General features: G+C 37.7%; 1 protein-coding gene across 2 annotated transcripts in view; it reads right to left on the bottom strand.

Moving 5' to 3' along the window:
- Nucleotides 1-3,608: 3,608 nt before the first annotated feature.
- Nucleotides 3,609-19,966, bottom strand: part of MTBP (MDM2 binding protein) — a 31,102-nt gene continuing 14,744 nt past the window's right edge. For both annotated transcript variants that reach the window (XM_080578768.1, XM_080578767.1), the window contains exons 15-22: nucleotides 19,372-19,465; nucleotides 17,966-18,121; nucleotides 15,343-15,438; nucleotides 10,664-10,930; nucleotides 9,100-9,346; nucleotides 8,048-8,161; nucleotides 5,362-5,427; nucleotides 3,609-4,087 (exon numbers count right to left, since the gene is read on the bottom strand). In XM_080578768.1, the coding sequence (XP_080434894.1) occupies nucleotides 4,052-4,087; nucleotides 5,362-5,427; nucleotides 8,048-8,161; nucleotides 9,100-9,346; nucleotides 10,664-10,930; nucleotides 15,343-15,438; nucleotides 17,966-18,121; nucleotides 19,372-19,465 (1,076 nt within the window). In that variant the 3' untranslated portion in view covers nucleotides 3,609-4,051. The remainder of the gene's footprint in view (nucleotides 4,088-5,361; nucleotides 5,428-8,047; nucleotides 8,162-9,099; nucleotides 9,347-10,663; nucleotides 10,931-15,342; nucleotides 15,439-17,965; nucleotides 18,122-19,371; nucleotides 19,466-19,966) is intronic.

Here is a 19,966-nt window from a genome sequence, read left to right as displayed (position 1 = left end):
TTAGGCACTCCCAAGTAAACCACTACCACGAATGTCACTGAAGGCTGTCTTTGCCTGGTAAAGAAAGGCGTTTCCCCTTTTTGTGAAAGGTGAGTACTCCTTCTTCCCCCAGGCCCTGGGAGCGCACTCCATCCCACCCTTCACATCCTGAAGGGCAGCTGATTTCAAGTAGAGCTTGATCAGGTTTCCATCTACCAAGAAACTTCTCAGTGTCCCCTTGGCCACGTTTAGAAGTTAACTGGCACTGCTTTGTTTTCACCCCAAGCCTCCAGATTTTTAGAGTATTTAGAGCTTTGTAAATTCATCTTTTTCGTAGAAGTCAAAGAGGCAGGTTTCTAACTGGCTGTTACTGGGACTATTCTACCAGAAGGAAACAAAAAAACAATCTACAAAGTAATTGGAAATCGTATCTAAAATGGACACTTTGAATTCAGTGCTGACATTATGATTTGTAACAGGAGACGTTAATAATGAACTAGCAAAATTTCAAGAAACAATCAGCTTGCTTGATACAAGGCAACCCCTAGATTAACCAGGGCAAACTTTAATTTAAAACCATAAGGAGAAAAAAAACCTCTTGTGAATATATGAGCTCCGTTGTCCACATAGGGTTCAGTTTGTTTCCTTCATTAGAATTCCTGTGCTTGTGTAAATAATTAGTGGCATTACAAAATGACTCCTTAGGAAGAACTGGTGAGTTTGTTAATTAAGAAAAGGATTTCTAGCCAATTTAAGTGATATTCATAATACAATTGCTGCAATACTGTAAGTAATCACCTCACCAGGTAATCATGACTGTATCAGCGTTGTCTTACCCCAGCCTTGTGTAAGCACAGGGGTAGACCCCAATGTACGCTGATGAACGTGACGCATCCTGAGGTGCAAAAACAGGAAAGCAAGCGCCCAAAGCTTCTACAGTAAATACACACAGGGCAGACTAGAGTGGGGTTCATCATCCAGAAACAAAACATTTGAAGTTCAGAGGCACAGAGTGACATTACGTTCTGCATCACAAAAGTTACTGCATGGTAGCTGTGCTGTGGGTGCCCTTAATTGTGGGGTTTTAAAACTATGACAGGTGCAAAATATTTTGCTTTAATGCTGTTACTGTAAGCCAGGTCAAATTATTTTGCATGCTTTTTGCCAGGTTAAGAGCATGCACAGGGAGTTATCACAGCTCAGATGGGGCGCAGTAAGTTACTAAGCCATGATTATAAACTAGCTGTCATTTACCATAAAAAAAATAAAACAACAACAACAACATAATAATGAAGTGCAAATGAGATGTGGGCAGCACTGTATTAGCTCAGTATTGGGAATCATGCAAACAAATGACACATCAAACTGCTTATGCTTCCCTAACTGCTTTCCTGCTGATTATTTCAGGCCAGCCTTTGAGTCTACAGAATTAATTAAAACAATGACCATTGGCTTCTACTTGCTCATGAAGGGAAATCGTATTTAAATCCAGGGCTCACTATGTACACCACAGAAAGGCAAGGGAAGAATGAGGTGGGTTTTTTTTTGTTGTTGTTTGATTGATTTTTTTTTAAGATTTTTTTTTTAATAGAAGTCCTTCTACAGATACATACAGACAGTTTTTCATCACGAAAGCCAGCTAAAGATTATGAATTACTTCCATGAAAGGCATTTTCTCTGCTCATGGCAGTAAGCCTCATATTTTATGAAGTGTAGTTTTTATACTTTTGCTTGTCAACTTATGCGTGAACAGAGAATTTATTAACTATATATATTTTTTTCAATCTGCTGTAGCAGATTACAACTATACAAAACAAAAAAATCACGCAGAAAATGCAAATTTCAGTAGCTTGCATTAATGTCCGCACAACAGTAGAATCAGCACTCAGGTTGAATATATGAGATTAGAACTTAAGACTTCTCTCTTGGGAAGTAAAGACTTCATTCAATATTGGATGTTAAGAAAGCGACATCTTATTCCTAAGTTTCTTGTTGTATGGGCAAAGTATTTTATATTTAACACAAGAAGTGTATGTGTTCATGTATTTAAAAGTGACTGTAAGAATACTCACACAATTACATGGAAAAACAGCTTGTCTTGAATGCAGAGAGAAGGGAACCAGAAACATCGGTTAATACATTGGAGCAATTTTGTGCATACACCCATTATATAATTATTTAAACATCTACCTTCATAGTGTTTCTATTTCATGAAATCAGTAAAAACCTTTGAAGTTATTGACCTGGATGCTATGGATGTGTTGCAGGCGCTCTCCAAAGCAGCTATGCCTGTCCAGAGCAAAGATGTGCATTGATGAGGGAGGCCTCATGGCGGCCTGCAGCTCCCTCACGAGGGGAGCGGAGGGGCAGGCGCTGAGCTCTGCTCTCTGGGGACAGCGACAGGACCCGAGGGAACGGCATGGAGCTGGGACAGGGGAGGGTCAGGCTGGGGGCTAGGGAAAGGTTCTGCACCCAGAGATGGTCGGGCACTGGGACAGGCTCCCCAGGGCAGTGGTCACGGCACCGAGCCTGCCGGAGTTCAAGAAGAATTTGGACAACGCTCTCAGACACAGGGTCTGATTTCTTAGGTAGTTCTGTGTGGAGCCAGGAGCTGGATTCGATGATCCCTGTGGATCCCTTCCAACTCAGGATATTCTATGATTCTACTCGCTACAGCTTACGGTCACAGTAAAGCAGAGAGTACAGTTCAAACAAATGCACACCCATATATATATATAAGTTCATGTAGACTTCAGGAGAACAATGCACATTGGAACAAAGGAAAAGAAGTAGAATGCAAGATCCTGTTAGACATGCACACGTGTGCGCACACACCCCCCAAAGCAAACAACAACAAAAACCACAGCTCCTTAGGGCTTGGCTGTACACAAAATAGAATTTAGCAAAGATAAAGGCACAAAATTCTAAAGACTCTTCAGAGAACTGGTAGATTTTACAGTATTAACTCTGATCTATACATGGTTTAGTTCAATCATATTTTCTCATAATATTAAATTTCACATATATTAGTATTGCTTAATCCATTTTCCTTCTAGGAGAATATAGCAAACAGTAACACTGCATCTGTCAAGTGAAATCCTGTTAGTCTATATGAGAAACAGGAAATCCTTACACTGAAATCTATAAAATGTATTTGTTTTGGTAGGAACTCCTCAACTCAAGACAATACTAAATAGAATAATTACTAGTGCAAACCTGATACGTGCCCAAAACTTAATCAAGCTGAGGCTTATTGAGTAGTTTCGTGTGCTTGCAACTCAGGTAGAAATTCTTGTATTACGTTTCATCATAGTTTGCCCACTGTTTCACAGCTCTCTCAGTCATCATTACTACAAGCATCTTGATTTTGTCTTCCCCCTCCATGAAAAAAACTCAGGCCTCTGTTGTGAATTGTTTCTAAGGATTGTTAGGAAGATGACACAGAAATTCAGGCTGTAGCTCTCCCCTTAAAATATCTTTTCATGGGACCTTTCATTATGTTTGAAAAGATGTCGATTTTTTTCCTATTACAAGACTGAGAGATAATTGTGACTCAAGTTCTAATTATATTTGTTTCCAGTAGCAGAATAGGAACTGTTGTCAGCTACAATATAAAATGTCAAAGGTCCATGCTGTAAGCAGTTTTTATTCAGCTTATACAACAGCAAGTAGTAATAAATAGAGCTCTTTGTGCAAAAAAGTAGAACAAAGTAGTCCTGTTATTAAAATCAGATCTGGCAATTTTTTTTAATTCACATTAAAAATACACTCATTGAAAAAGATACAAAGCTTTATGAAGACCAAGCTGTATTCCTTCTAACAGTGAAAGATAATAAATATGCAAATAAAATAAAACCTTTTTCAATTGAAATTTTTAAAAAATTAAAACTTTCAGTATAAAAAGTTTCAGAGCATGCTACTGTGGAAGTAAAAGGAAGTCTGTATAATTACACTGACCAAAGTTCTTCTGATGCTCGTGTATGTGTATGTACGTGTTATCCAGTATAATGTTTTTCTTGCCATCAGAAGTGCTCTCTCCACAGTTTCTAGGAAGCTGTGAATAGCAGTTAATCTACTTGCCAGATTTTTCCAAAACCCATTCAATCACCTGGGAAGATAAATGAGAAAATTATTCGCATAACTCTTATTGAAAGCAACTTAAGAGCATCTGAGACATAATATCAATTCTTTCTTGACCTGAAGACCTGTTGTTACTAAACAAGATTTGAAAGGTAATCCATTCAAAGGAGAAAGTTTTTAATAAACTGAGAAGATGGACTGTTACCACTCAAGAATTGTATTTAATTGAACAGCATGCTTGTCTTTAGAAAAAGGCATTTTCAGATCCCCTGAATTGAGCTACCCCACAATGTACAGTTTTTTATGAGGCAGTTTCAGAATATTCTTTATTACAGGGAGAGGTGGCCAATTTACAAGATGCCCCATTTTACTGCTGTTGACAAAGAGGTATTAATGTGCATATATAAAACTACCGACTGGTCTCCCCAGACAAAGACTGCAGTGAGAAGCAGTGCATCAGCACAATACCCTGGTCCGGGATCAAACAGCACAACCCATGTAGTTTTTGAAACCTGATGATCTGTAGGAACCAGTTCACAAGGGAAACGAGTACAGAACACAATACTGCCCTGGCAGGAAAAAATTCTGTAGGGATCTAGGAGTTTTACTTAAGGGTTTTGAGGGGAGACTATTTAACTAGCTCTGTTCAAATCCTTACATTTAATTTATAGTTTTGAAGACTGCCCTGTAAAAATGCAAGATCGTGTTATCCAGAATTTAAATCAAATATTTACTTACTTTCTGGAGGACAGGAGTGCTTACTCCTGTTGTTTGCTCTGTGCTACTGTTCACAGAAGCATACCTTTACACACAAGTAAGCTCATTTGATGTCACCTCTGTTTACAGTTATTTCTAAGCTTAAAAGTACGGTTTTTCTTTCTTAAACAAAATTTATTTCCTTTGATAGATCCCTCTCTTGGTACCTAAACTTTGAAGACGAATGTTATTTCCTCGAACACAAAGAAAGAAGAATTCCTAACGATTTGGACTTCTCTCCAAGGAAGAAAAATTTCATGATTTTTTTTTGAGTCATGTGGAAAAATTTCCTTCATCTACGTTTATCACTGTGACATAATAGATAGAACATATTCTAGTTAGAACTGCCAAACCATCTGGAACTGGAAATTTTGCTTGAGAGAGTTTTTGTGAGATCAGAATGTGAAATGACCCACAGCCTCAGGAATGCTTCTCTTCATCTCCTAAATCTGTGGACCAAACCATCCTACAGCCAAGCAGCGGCAGTTGGACTTAGCCGAGGCTAGTGAATAGTAAAATATACGCAAATCAAACAAATGGTCTTACCTGTTTAGCATTGTTATTTGCTGTTTTCTTCATTTCATCAAGAAGTCCTCTGGAAGTTTTAAGATCCTAAATATGAAGCACAAAGCCACAGAGATTAGTATACTCATATCCTCATTATAGGTGGATGATAAGGGGATGATAAGAGCCCTAGTTATCTTGGGGAACTTAATCCTTTTATGATTTCTTTTCAGAACTACAGAAAAAATGATTATTTGAATTCACTTTTTCTAAAAAAATAAGTAAATTCACTCCAGGGGCCGTAACTTTTCCTACAGCAGTCCGAGCCTAGTACTCAAGCGTGACTATGCCAGACTTTTCCTTACTTTTAAAATTCCAGAAATGCAGGGGTTTTCTTTTCCTTTTTTCTCTGTGTGTGTGTGTGTGTGTGTGTTTGTTTGTTTGTTTGTTTTGGTTTTTTAAACACCAGAAGTTCTTACAGTCTTGATTGAAATCTTCCACAAACACGGAAATTAACTCTGTTTAGACCACAATACAGAGTTCTGGCAAAGAATAGAAAATAGGACCTGGAGGAAAAGAATAAATGCAGGACAGGAAAAACCTAGAATGGTTTGTCTGCTTTGCTGTTGTTTTGTTGTTGTTTTCCCAGCCTAACCCAAGAGCTAGATTGCTCTTAATGCAAGCGTATAACAACACTGTCTGAAGAGAAAGAAAAACTAAGAACATGAACTACTCGTCTCCAAAGGAAAACGGTATATATGATATCACGCTTCTGAACCACGCAGCACAGAGAAGTCCTACAGACCTGGGGCGAGAGTACAGTTCAAGAGAACAAAATCCCACCACAGCTCTCCCTAGAGCAGCATTCTGAAGAAAAGGGTCACTGTCTCGTCCTCTTTTACTCTTTATTTGCAACGGAACCATTAACCCATCTGAATTTGCTTCCTCATCCCTACACACAGGCTCTGGCTTTGGATGAGATCTTCCTTCAGGGCCTATTTTGGGCAGATCTTGGGAGTGCTTACAGAACGAGTGAACAACTGTCCTCTAATTATTTAAGAAGCTGCTGCTCATCAACAAGATGTTATAATGGTCTGTGTCAGCTTGTAGCCCTCTTCAATTGCAGAGCAACTTCATTTAGCTTAAATCATCTTCCCTGAAGCTCAAGCTAAACTGAGGTAGTTCACAAATGGTGGTAGGCTGAATGCATGCAAATGAACAGGAACAGCAGCTCAACTTGTGAAAAATAGCTTGTTAACCCCAAATACTCTAATTGTACTCATTTTGTGCTCAGACTAAGTAACATCGGCTCAAGCATTAACTTACAAAGTCCCCTATGTATTGTGGAAAGAGATGTTCCTCATTATCTCCTAAAAATTAGCTTGATGCAATTCCGCATGGTGCTGCCAAGTCAGCACATGTTAGATGGATTTGCAATGCATTTACAAGGATTTCTGTGAACATGTCACGGCACTGGAATTTCAGGTACCATGAGCTATTTACCCAATAGCCCTAGAACCCCTAGAACAAGGGAGAAGCTGAGCTGTCATGGTGAAGTACAAAGATTACTCAGCATAAAGCTTTTTACTGAAATCTTTCTTCATTTGTAATCAGTAACCAACTGACCAACGTACACAGCCTCCATTCTCACAAAAGAAACGTGATCATATTTAACAGTTTTACATGAGCAAAGAATTTGTTTCCAATAGCTGCAACCACAGTTTGGGAGACATACATAACAACCAATACATAAAGCTACATTTACATAGCTCATTAAAACAGGGGGTATTTATGACAAAACTAAGTTAATCATCAGTTTGGAGACAAAATTATCCTGTTACAAGCAGAGAGAAAGCCAGTACAAGATACAAAACAAAATGTAGGACAACACAGGGCACTGACATCATCACATCTGTACTTTAAAAAAGTAACATGCACAGGTGAATGTAAACCAGCGTACACTACAGTTCCATACAGCTATATGTACAGAAGTTAATTGGCATTCATCTGATGCTCGTTCCCAAGGGACTTGCAAAGCAAGGGTGAACAAGAAAGTGAGATGTGATGGCCATAAAACAGTTACAATTTCTGTAAGAAAGCAGTTGCCTTACTGGTTACTTTTCTGTCCTACAACTTCCTTTTTCTTTTTCTCCCTCTGGCACCTCATCCAGTGTCCCCAGGATTTGCCAAGCTCCCACACAGTTGAGAGCAATTCTGCTAAACATGTGTATCACCCCAGATTCTGTGAAAAGGAGCTTATTTAAAACCTTGAAAACAGCTATAGCTTGCAATGGCCCACGGATGATCTCATACACTAGTCTTGCTGAAGGAAGATGAATTAGGAGAACCTGATGTCATGAACATTTTTTTTCAGTAGAATATAAACAGAAATCTATGGCCCTAAGCTATCTACAGCAGCAAGAAAAGCTATATAGTATAAACACAACCTTACCTACCTGAGCATTGCTTTTACATGTTATCTAACACACATAAAAGATGAGTACTTCATAAGGTTTGAAAACAAACAGTAAAACACCAAAATACACTGTAAAACTAGCTTCTGCATTTGACAAGACCACGGGTTTCCCCACATTCTACGCATACTAATAACATGCCACTAGGAAACATTAGCACCATCAAGTCTAAATACACCCAATCTCAAGTTACATTCAGGAATAAATTAATTCAATTAAGAACAAAGAACTGTAAAAGCATGCCTTCTAGTTACCTTTAAGTAAAACTTCGATATCTCAAATAGACGTTGGCTGCATGATTCAAAGCACTTGTGATCCTCTGGAATTCCATGTTTTTGAAGAGTCTTGGCTACCACCTCCTTCAGCATCTGGGAAACAATAGAAACACACTCAAACGTTCATCCCAATTACTGGCATGAAAAACTGTCCAAGGAAAAATAAGTCACACTTCTTTTCTTTATCTCTTCCCAACAAAGATCGAGACACAAATATATATTACTTTGCTTTATACAGATATTTTCCTGTTTGACACATGCATACAAAAATAAAATCCAGATACTACAGTCAGATTAGAGAATTTACTTTGACATTCTTCGTATCAGAGACACTTAAACTCTGCTGTAGGTCTGAATGAGTTGCAGTTTATGCTTACTAAGGTCATCCTGATGTGCCACTGACACTAGAACAACTACATTCAAGCATTATCCTCTCTAGTACCCAGGGATTAACTTAATATTATACCAAGACAGAAACAGTTTTCTGTACTGTGTTTTAAAAGTGACATTCCTGATATATACTACTATTAATTTAGCATTATTACATAAATGTATTTAAATGTTATCTCTGTTAATGGACTTGTACAACTACTGGAACATTTCTTTATCCCCAGAATAGTCCATTCTTTCACAATGGCTTTCATCTTTCCAGCACAGATTTCTCTTCTCTGGTGGCTTTAGGTTTTATATTCATTTTCTGAATTTAATAACTCCTATTCACTGATACCTATTACCACATTTTTTTATTCCTATTTGTTATTTCTTTCAGCCTTAATTCTCTGGACGTGACATAATAACAATCCTTACAGACTTTTTCACTCACTGCTTTTGGAGCACTCTCCTCAGTGCCTTCAGGATTCACTTACAAGAAGTTAATAGAATGAAATTTAGTAATAACAAAGATGAAGACACAGTCCGCATTTGAGTTAAAAGATATTATTATAATAATAAAAAAATCAATATACAAAGAAAGAAGTTAGGCAACCTCCCCCCCCCCCCCCCCCTGCAAAGCAAATAAAATAAACCTTTACCCTTGTATGTTTCTGAGATCTTGATTCCTTAACTGGCTTTGAAGTCTCAGATTCTGTTGCACTTCTGTGACTTGCTGAGCCAACCTTAGCGGTTACTTTGGGGAGCTGACCAGACTGTTTCAATTGCACTGAAGTTAAAGAAACTGATCTTTCAGAGCGTTGCCTTGTTACAACCACTGTACTGTGACTTCCACTACCTCCGCTTGCCTGGGAGAGGAGAGAGTCTGTACTCTCAGATTTGGTTAGTCTAGAGAGGGGGAAAAAAAAAAAAAAAGAGAAAAACTTTTAGATTTTGTACTGATTCTTCTGGTAGCATTTTTTCTGCTATAGAGGCTGCTGCATAACTGCCTAGCATACTATACATAGAATCATAAAGGTTGGAAGAGACCTTTGAGATCATCTGGTCCAACCACCACTCTACTGCAAAGAGCATCTCAAAACAGCATATAGCATTCTACTATTACAAAAAAAAAAGTTGTATATTAGAAGAACACTTACTGATTTGGTTTCTGATACTTAGAGACCCACTGCATCTCCAATTAAAAACAAAAACAAACTAGAAACAAACTGAAGAACCAAGATAATTAAGAAGAGAAACTCTTTGCAAGGAGGACTAGTTTTGCATACAGACACTTTGTCTAGACAGCTAGAAGAGCTGAGTTTCTGGCCTTCAGTCTCAGGATAAAATGAAACATCTTGAAGCTGACAAATTTCTTTTGGCCTTACAGGAATGTCACAATTCATCTACTGGAAATCGGGCATTACAGTGCCACTAGAACAGCGTAATGTTTGATCCTTCCAAGAGTAAGAGTGCTAGTAATTCTGAAACACCAATTATATGACACGCTAAGCATAATCACATCTTTTCTAACTACTCAGTAAGTTGTAAAAGATGCAGATATTCCCAAAACCATACCTCTGTTAAAAAGGTAGGTAGCACACCTGTGACCAGATTGCAAGGGGATATTAAACTGGAGTGAAGGGAAAGTGAAGTATTACAGTATAAAGGTATAAAGTGAATTCAGAAATCGCATTACATGGCAGCTTTGTTGGTTTTTGTTTTGTTTTCTAATTGAAGCAAAGCCTTCGCATTTTCAGAGTGAGGTCAAGGTACAAACAGAAGTCTTAAAAAGCAGATTTTCAGAAAATATTTTAATAAACAAGGCTGTCAACAAGTTTAGAATTTTGTGGGTCATCTCATACTAGAAGTCCTTTGGATTGGGAATTCAATCATTCTGTTTGTACAGTGCTTGACTTTCTAAACCTTTAGTTATTTCAGTCCTAAATGAGGCTGTCACCTTTACAGAAGCACTTTAGACTTTGCAAGATGGACTCACAAATCTCTTAAACAAAAGGTGCCCGTGCTGCATGGTTTTGATTAATCTAATGCTGTCAATGAGAGGACACACTTGAGAAAAACTGAACTAACAGAAGAGGATTAAACAACTAAAACATTTGTCTAGATAGCTTCACTAAAAGCATTTCGAGATGAAAGAAAAGACGCGTTTCACATGAAACTACTGAAATATTTCATACCAAAGATTTATTTTATTCAGTACATTACCTCTTCTTGGGATAAAAGCAGTCCAAGTCTTTTGATCTGCGTTTGAGCCTCGATGCCTCTGTTCTGAATTCACTTTGTAAAGACTCTCCATCGGGGACGCTTCCAGGCTCTGACAAGACTGCAGGAGATGGGAGAGGGCTCAAGACAACCGGCACAGGGCAGCACTCTTTGGTGCAAGTCGTCTGAGTTTCATAGCGAATAAGACGAGTTTGAAGTTCAGCATATCCCACATCTCTCTCTAGGGCTTTTCTGTTATCTAGACAGTATCTAAAATTGAAATTTGAGAGGAATCTGTGAGAATCTCTGCTTTATTACAGTCCAAAGAAAAAAGAAAAAATTACTTTTGACTATAATATAATCTCCAGCACTTCTTTGTTTGATATATCCTTCTGAAAGATACCTTAAAACAGCCCCACAAATTAAATATAGCTAAACCCATCAGGTGTGTGTTAAGTCGAACTGTGACATATAATTTAAATTTTGTACTAACTATTTGTAAGTCTTTTCCTTGACTGGAAGCTGGCAAATGTTCCAATTTTCAAGAAGGGCAAGAAAGAAGACCCTAGTAATTACAGGCCTGTCAGTCTCACTTCAGTGCCTGATAAAATTACAGAGAAGATTATTCTGGGAGTTATTGAACAACACCTGAAAGACAATGCAGTCATTGGTCACAGCCAACAGGGGTTCATGAGTGGAAAGTCCTGTTTAATGAACTTAATTTCCTTTATGACAAGGTTATCCATTTAGTTGACCAAGGGAAGCTAGTAGATGCAATTAATCCTTTTGGATTTCAGCAAAGTTTTTGATACTGTTTCTCACATTATCCTTCTGGACAAAATGTCCAGCATGCAGCTAGATAATATGATGGGTGAACAACTGGTTGAAGGGTTGGACTCAAAGGGCAACAGTAATTATTATGCCACAATATAGCAAGGACACAAAACTATTAGAGAAAGTCCAAAGGAAGGCAACAAAAATGGTGAGGGACCTAGAGGGCAAGATGTATGAGGAGCAGCTGAGGCCCCTTGGTTTGCTCAGCCCAGAGCAGAGCAGGCCGAGGGGAGGCCTCATGGCGGCCTGCAGCTCCCTCACGAGGGGAGCGGAGGGGCAGGCGCTGAGCTCTGCTCTCTGGGGACAGCGACAGGACCCGAGGGAACGGCATGGAGCTGGGACAGGGGAGGGTCAGGCTGGGGGTTAGGGAAAGGTTCTGCACCCAGAGGTGGTCGGGCACTGGGACAGGCTCCCCAGGGCAGTGGTCACGGCTCTGAGCCTCCTGGAGTTCAAGAAGCATTTGGACAACGCTCTCAGACACAGGGTCTGATTTTTGGGTGGTCCTGTGTGGAGCCAGGAGTTGGAGTCGATGATCCTTGTGGGTCCCTTCCAACTCAGGATATTCTACAGTTCTCTGTGATTTACCCTATGCTCTTACAAGTAAGATTTCCATGAACATCAACAGTTGTTTTTTTTTTCCTTGAACAGTAAATGATGGATTAGGATGCTGACAATGGATTTTTTCCTCCTTATAATCAGCCTTGTGTTACATCTGGATTACCAACCTCTTTAATTCAGATTTTACTGCTTTTCATATTCAGTCTGTACTTAACAGATGTTACCTCTATTAATATACTAAACAGTGTGACACTCCAATAAAACACCGAAGAGGAAAGATCTAAAACCAAATCTGTGAAGAACCCAGCACACCATAATGGATATAGTATCTTCCAGACCTCAGGCCTTGCAAGCATTCATCAAAACTTTGAGACCCAGATAAAAACAGCATAATTTATATAAAATGATACACTCTGACATGATTGCATGATCATTCAATATGCCTCAGTTTTTTGCAGTGACGTCCAAGATACTTGAAACAAATATTGAAACTTAGATGATTTCTCCTCGTTTATTCTATCCTTTGTATGAGGAAAAATGCAACTTTCCTATTCAAAACAAACAAACGAAAACCACAACAACATGATTTCTTCAGTGCATATATCATAAGGGAATTGTATAGGAAATGGCTGAAGAAAACATCCTAAAGTAAAACATACGTAATCTGCAGGATTTAAGTACTTCATGAATCCCAAAATGGAGTGACACTGACATAATTTTAGGAAGAGCCAGGTTCTGCCAAAAACTAGATTGCTGTGAGATTTCACTAAGTGAGTGTAAGTATGAGGAAAATTGGGCACAGCAAGTGTTTTAAGTGCTATTTAGTACAGATTCTTTGCTAACTGCACTCTTTGGAAATGCACATTTAGCTTTGTCCAAGATAAGCACCACTATGAGAGATACACATTTTTGAAGTGCTAACTACAAAAACATCACTGAACAAGCACAAGCTACCCCAGCTTTTCAGCTTTCTATTGATTAGGAAGAGTAAGTGGTTTAATCAATTAAGTGAAAAGAAGAAACTGTATTAAGACTGGTGGAACTGCAAACAGATCTATAACTGCAACATTTTTTAAAAAGCAAACCCACAGATTTATTTAATTTCACATTTGAATTTGAAAGAGAACAAAAGAACAGCGCTAATTCAGTGAAACATACTCATGAAATTACAATACAAAATGCACCTTTTTTCTTGTATAAATGATTTCCAGGATTCCTTGCAAGAGCCCAAAATTTCATTTTAAGTAGTAACTTACATTACCTCTCTACTGCAGAAAAAAACATTATCATCCAAAATTATTCCATCCATTACTCAAACAAGCATTCTGAGAAAAGTGATCTCTCTCTCAACCCACCCTACAAACCACTTACCTGTTTCCTATTCTTGGAAACCGCAGACACATTCTTTACTTTTATCTCCTCACAAAGAGTTATATTAAATTACTAGATCTGATTTCTCCTCTTTTTTTTTTCCCCCCCTCAGTGTTTTCATATTCAGAAATTCACTTTTCTAATAACATACCACTGAATCCATTTCTACAGCTGATTAAGACTTTCCACTGGAAATAAATTCATTATCTGATAAGAGTAAGTTCTGTTAACTTACAAATTTCAAGGTATTTAATTTTCCTTATTTATATTCTCAGTCCCTTGAGTAATCACATCCCCTACAAAGATAAAAATGTTTTTATCTTTAGTAGTTAAATTCCCATTTTACTCACTCTTCTTTACCTGCAATTACTTTCTCTTTGCAACACAGGATCTGAGTGTTTGGTACAGGTTCATTACACCAGAAATTTTATTTAATAACTGCTATTCCTGGTTTTGTTGACAAAACTCTACTTCCACGTATAAATACAGCAACTATGCAGATGGAAACAAATCACGGCTGCATGGTCTGAAAAGCAACTGCTTCCAAAAGACTATGTGCTCCCTCTGATACTCCTTCAAGAATACATTCCAGTCACACAACTCAAGATTCTTCCCTTTTACACAAGTTTCCACCACCTCATTCTATTGCTTCCCTCCCTTATTTCTAGCACATTCCTCTCATCACCTTAATATGCCAGGGTCTCCCACCTTTCCACCACATCCAGCTCTCATTGCAGTCTCTACCTGTCATTTTTTTTTGCTATGACCAGAGGTAGTACAAGCTGCCCTGTGCCTCATTTGAATTCTCACACGCACTCCCTGCTAAGGTCAGACAGGTCAAGCTACCATATTCCAAGCCAATGGCCAAACGCTTTTTCTCCTACAGCTGGGAGGATGAATTTCTCCTATCTACCCAGTTGCCTCCTTGTGTTCTTTGTTAAATTTAATTTAGGAAGGCTAACAGGCTCATGAGTTACCACTTAGAAAAAGAGAAGAAACAGATAGCTGAAAAGAGAATGACTGCTTCATTTCTCCAGAGAACATGGCTAAAATTACCACATATTTAACATAGGCTTAACCCAACTGTGTGTGAAGATGATAGGAAAAAATACCAGTTGTATCATTAGCCACATGCTAATAATTTCAAAATGTGGTTTTAGAAGGCAGAGATTTGCATGAAGACCAGACTGCATACCCTTTGTACCCAATGCATTTCTTAGTGGATATACTATCACAGAATCATAGAATGGTTTGGGTTGGAAGGGACATTTAGTATCGTGTTATGACTAAGAGTCTGTCCACAGAAGAGTTACAGTGAATTATTTTCTGTCGTGTTTGTGTCTCCTTTTTCTCTTCTGCTCAATAAGGATATGTATAGTTTTCTAAACAATTTTTACACAGCTACATCTTATGATGTATGTCCACCTGAAGCTTGAGTAAATAACTAATGCTGATTGTCTAGGACTTAATGCAGTCCTAACCATATTGATCCTTTTGCTGATTCTTACACTTGCACACTGGTGTTGTGTTCAGGTTACCTGTACATATAGGTAGCTCTACAGTAAGTCTCATATACCTCATGACTATTAGTCTGAGAGGACCTACAATTTAATACTGAAGTAGAAACAACATGTAGTTTTCTCATGTACTACTCCAGTGACTTGATATGTACTAATGAATCCTCTTGCCATTTCCAATTCTGAACTCAGGTTTTCAGAGGCATTGATAATATACAGCAGTACAACTTAGGGAAAAAAAATACTCCACCTCTCTACATTAATATCAAGGTAGAGTGTTGCAATTAAAGCAGAGAACCAAAGTTTTCCATAATTAATATTCGCATTGCTTGAAATGTTTTTACTTATACCTTGACAGAAAGCTGAAAGATAGTTTTGGGAAAAAGACGTGAGAAAACTTACTCAAGTCCATGATAATGGCACCCGGCTGCTTTTTCAAAAGGCAAGCCTCTAAGTTTCCGAGGAGTAAGCTCTGGTGTCAAAAGGAATGCATTTTCACTGAAAGGAAAGAAGTATAGATTTATTTTAAATAGTTGCAGTCAGGATAAAGTATTCTTTACAGAGGTCAAAAACAAATACCTTCACATAGGAAGACCAAAACAGCATGTCCTGTAGCTCACGAAGGCCCTGAGACAGAGCATCATTGGGAAATTAAATGTTTATCGAAGTAAGAATTTCTGCTCAATTAACTACTACCTACTGAGCTATTATTATTACAGAACCTCTTTGATGTTTCAACCAGTTTAGAGGTCACTGCTCCAAATAATTTATCAATAAAACCAGGCAACTATCACATTTCACAACAGGGCACCTGAACAAACAGAGGAACCAGTAACTCCCATTTCTCAATCCAGTGCTATAATCAGCAAATTCCTTCCTTTGAGCTTCAAGCTGTTGTCTCTCCTAACAGTCACCTTTCCCATGCTTCATATGAATGTTTGAAAGTATTTCAATGGAACAAGCCGTAACAAGATGGAGAGAACTCACTGCCAGATCCTAGCACATGCTGAAAAGTCACATCCCAATTAACTCTGAATTAGGGAAGAAATGAAGACAAAAGATGCAGCAGTATCTGGAACCTATATATTGATTCAGGTTTTGTCATTCTCATAGATTGTCTCTGCACAATTACCACTGGAAAAGTTATCTGGGAAAAACATCCATGAAACACAGGTTGGTGAATCTAGAAAGACGACTATTTAAAAAGACTATCAGCCAGAACTCCAACCTGTATTTTAAGCTCAGATATGGAAAACAAATGCAAACTTTAATTCAACAGTCTCTCTCTCAAAAAAAAATTACCTTCTGTTTGTCAGTAAGATCTTTGGGTCTGTTTGAGACACTGTGCTCAAACATCTACTATTGTAAAGCTGCTGGTTATTCCTGAGAATCTAGCCAGAGAGCCTGCTAGGAGGTTCGGCAGCTAGAAGTAGAGTTCTGCTGGACACAACAGTAATGGCAACGTGGTATGTCAAAGGGAACTGTCCACTAACTTCCAGCCAACAATCTTGTTATGGATTTTCATAAGTTTTCTGTTTTTTGAACCAAGCAAAATACATACACAGAGTATAAGTCACTGGCAGACCCTATAGCCTTCATGTAAAAACATGTAGTTTATTTTTTATCTAATATCTTGATTTTGGCTTTTTACTTCCCCCGGATCTCCAAGATCTCTTGAACTATTAAGCGAGCGATTTGTATTGCAGTAAAGGACTTCAAAGCAAAGTTTTTCTAATCATCCTTTCTTCTAATAATTGACAGAAATCCAAGCAAATTGGGCCCAAGCCTCTCAAATTCAGACTTCACTTAGCTATGGCTCAAAGCAAGTCATTCAAAATAATCAAAATATTCTACACAGTAAATATTCTCTGGGGGTTTTTGAAAAATCAAGGATTAAAAAGCATTTTTGTAGTGAACAAATTATTAACTTATTTTCCACACAGCTAAATGGAATGAAAATACTTAATATTATAGACAAAATCCTAACTCATTTGCACTCATTAACTAACAGCTCTGTAGGATACTCAACCTTCACTGCATATTTTCTACCTTACTTGAGTTACCTGCTCAGAACATCTTTTAGTTAGTTTCAAAACTTCAGTAAGTACTTTAACAGAAGTCTCCTAAGTCCTGCAGAACTTGCCCTTCTCCCTAGCCCTCTTAATTTATTACATATAATGAATTTTATGAAAGGATCAGGGGCTGTACAATAATTCCATTAGACATTCTATTATTTAACATTAAGAAGGTCAACAAATAACTCCAGTGACTGCAAACACCTTCTTGCTTATCTAGCAGTTTTTGACATACAGTATGAACAATACAGGCTCTGACTCTACAGACACCAACTGACTGTTGTATAGGTTGGCCTTACTCTAACAGATGTTCAAAGTCTGAAAATTATTCCTTTAACTAATAACAATCTCGCAGCTGAAAAGGTCACGGTCAATGCAGTAATACCAGCAGACACACTAAGAATGAATGCTCACAAAGCAGACAGAGTAGAAAAGCTTCCTTTAAGAAGCACCTCAGCACTTAAGAATATTGCTAGGAATGCTGGGCCAGCATGACAAGAGACACACATGGTTAAATAGGTTTAGCTATTGTCCTTTTAAAATTTTAATTAATATTCTTCCTACTTAACCTCCTTCTCACTAAATGAAGGAAATGACACCAATGAAACTGAGGTCCTGCTGTGCTAGAAATACTTTTTTGGAAACAGATTATGTGTGGTGGCAGTAGTTTGTAGCATAGCCATGGCAAAGTCCATTGCCACACTTTTGCACATCAGGCATTTATTTTTTTTTATTTAAATGCATACAACCAACATCATCATCTCTGGCCTCTTCAGACTCAAATAAATAGCAAGACTAACTGTAGCAGTTGATTGCACTGGTAGGCACGCGATGCAAGATGTTGCAAGTTACAAACTCAAACTTCGATTCTATCATTTGGTCGTTACTCACATTATCTTACATCACTTCTGAATATGGTCTTCACTGGTTTTAATATGCTGAAATCATACCGTTTGGGAATCTGTAGTGGCTGAAGATCACCAACTGGCAGCCCTTCCGGTGTGAAGTATTTCAGTAATTCTTTAGCGTCGAGCAATGTCAGTGACTCCCGCTGGCTATCTTTATGTCCCAGCAGTTGTTCAGATGAATGTGCAAACACAGAAGCCCTGGGGGAAGAGAAAAAAAAAAGTAAATACTAATCTAAGAAAATATTTTTTTTCCCAGTTACTTTGTCCGTTTTTTTAAAAAGGAAAACACTGCTGGTCTGAAGCAATTAAACATAGCTTATTTCTAAAGTAAAATAAACAAGGTTGTTTCTTGAGAACATTTGCACAAACCTTCACAATAAGATATATTTGATGGAAATTCTCTATCATCCTACTGAAAAAAAAAGGTAATTCCTTTAAGGTTTTATAACTTAGTTATGAAGTACAACATGGGAAGCACATTATTCATCCCCCTTTTCCATTTATGGATTTTAAGATAAAAAATGAGTTCCCATAAAAAAGATATTACAATATGCACCAAAGGAATCATAAAGCCACTACTGCATACAACTCTCCACTCTATTTTTTCAAGTCCTCAGCAAAGTATAGGAAAGTTCTCTCTTTTCTACTGCTAAGCCACATGTTCAAGATAAGTTAGTGAGAAGGAAGAAACTTACTTGTTTGAGAAACAAAAGCCAAAATTTAATAACAACTACAACAACAAAAACTATGAGAAATCACAGATCTAATGTCAGCATTTGTGATATACAGAACTCCAATGAAGGCAATGGACATCTGTTTAAAAGACAGGAATGGGGTGGAAATGACTGAAAAAATGCAGTTGGATACCTGACTCTTAAGCTCATTATGCTGCATTAAGTGACACAAAAGTCTACAGGTTTCACTTACACAGCCAAGGAAAAAACAAAACTAAATATAAATTTCACATGATCTTCTACTTTAAAATTATATGAGACCTGACGTTACTCTTGACTATTTAGGAAATATGAGGAGATTACAACCACGTCGTACATGCTGACAAAAACTGCTTTACAATCTTTATGATTTATGCTGCTGTGTTTGTTGGGAGAAAAAAAAAGCCTTTGTATGTTTTCCTTGTATGGCTGAAGCCTAGAGGTATCATTTTGAAAATTCAGCTTTGGAACTAAGCTACTTGTAACTCACTTTCAGCTGTGTTTTGTCAATGAAAATAAAAAACAATACTACTACAAATACCAAGAAATTACTCCAAAACAAACTTGGAAACTGACAGCGTAAAGAAACTTAGTTTTATCCTTAAACAAAGTTTCCTCTGAAAGATTCTCAATATATTTGAAAACAGTTTACAAAACGGCCATCAACAGACACAGCTCATTTAGAGTGATATTCAACAGACACTACAGAGGAAGTCTCTAGTATTTAATTATTACCTCATTTTCTGCTTGATTTTTTCAAAGTTTTCCAAATTCTGAAGAACATGTCTTTCTGGCCAGTCCAAAGGATCCAACTCCATTAAATCAGATTCTGCAAGAAAACACCCACCATGAAAGCAAAACCATTACCGTTTACTCATAAGAATCAGGATGCAATTTGTCTCCAAATGCAAGGTAATTTATACTACCAACCACAGAAATACTAGATTTGTGGCTCTCAAGACTGTTTTTTTCTGCCCAGCAGCCTTGTTGCCAACTGCGATCCTACAAATACGCACATGAACTTCACAGGACCTAACTCAACAAAAATGAGACAGAGAGGAACTGGACATACAGAAAAGAGAACACAAAAAAGAGAGAATACCACCATTTTCCTTGAAATACGGGAGAGTCAAGAAAGAAAGAAAACATATTTTCTTAAGCTATTTATACACCTGTATCAGAAGGTGGATAACCCATAACAGGCATAAATAATAATGGCATAAAGAGAGACTGCTTCATGCTGTGGTCAGAAATGTTTTCTGAATATTTTTTTCTTTTGGTCAAGAAAAAGACAGGAAATAGTTAACACAAGGGTAATTTCAGTTTGCAA

This window comes from Anser brachyrhynchus, assembly GCF_964034855.1.
Source record: "Anser brachyrhynchus genome assembly, chromosome: 2".
Taxonomy (NCBI): domain Eukaryota; kingdom Metazoa; phylum Chordata; class Aves; order Anseriformes; family Anatidae; genus Anser; species Anser brachyrhynchus.
This window is presented reverse-complemented; position numbering and strand designations above follow the sequence as displayed.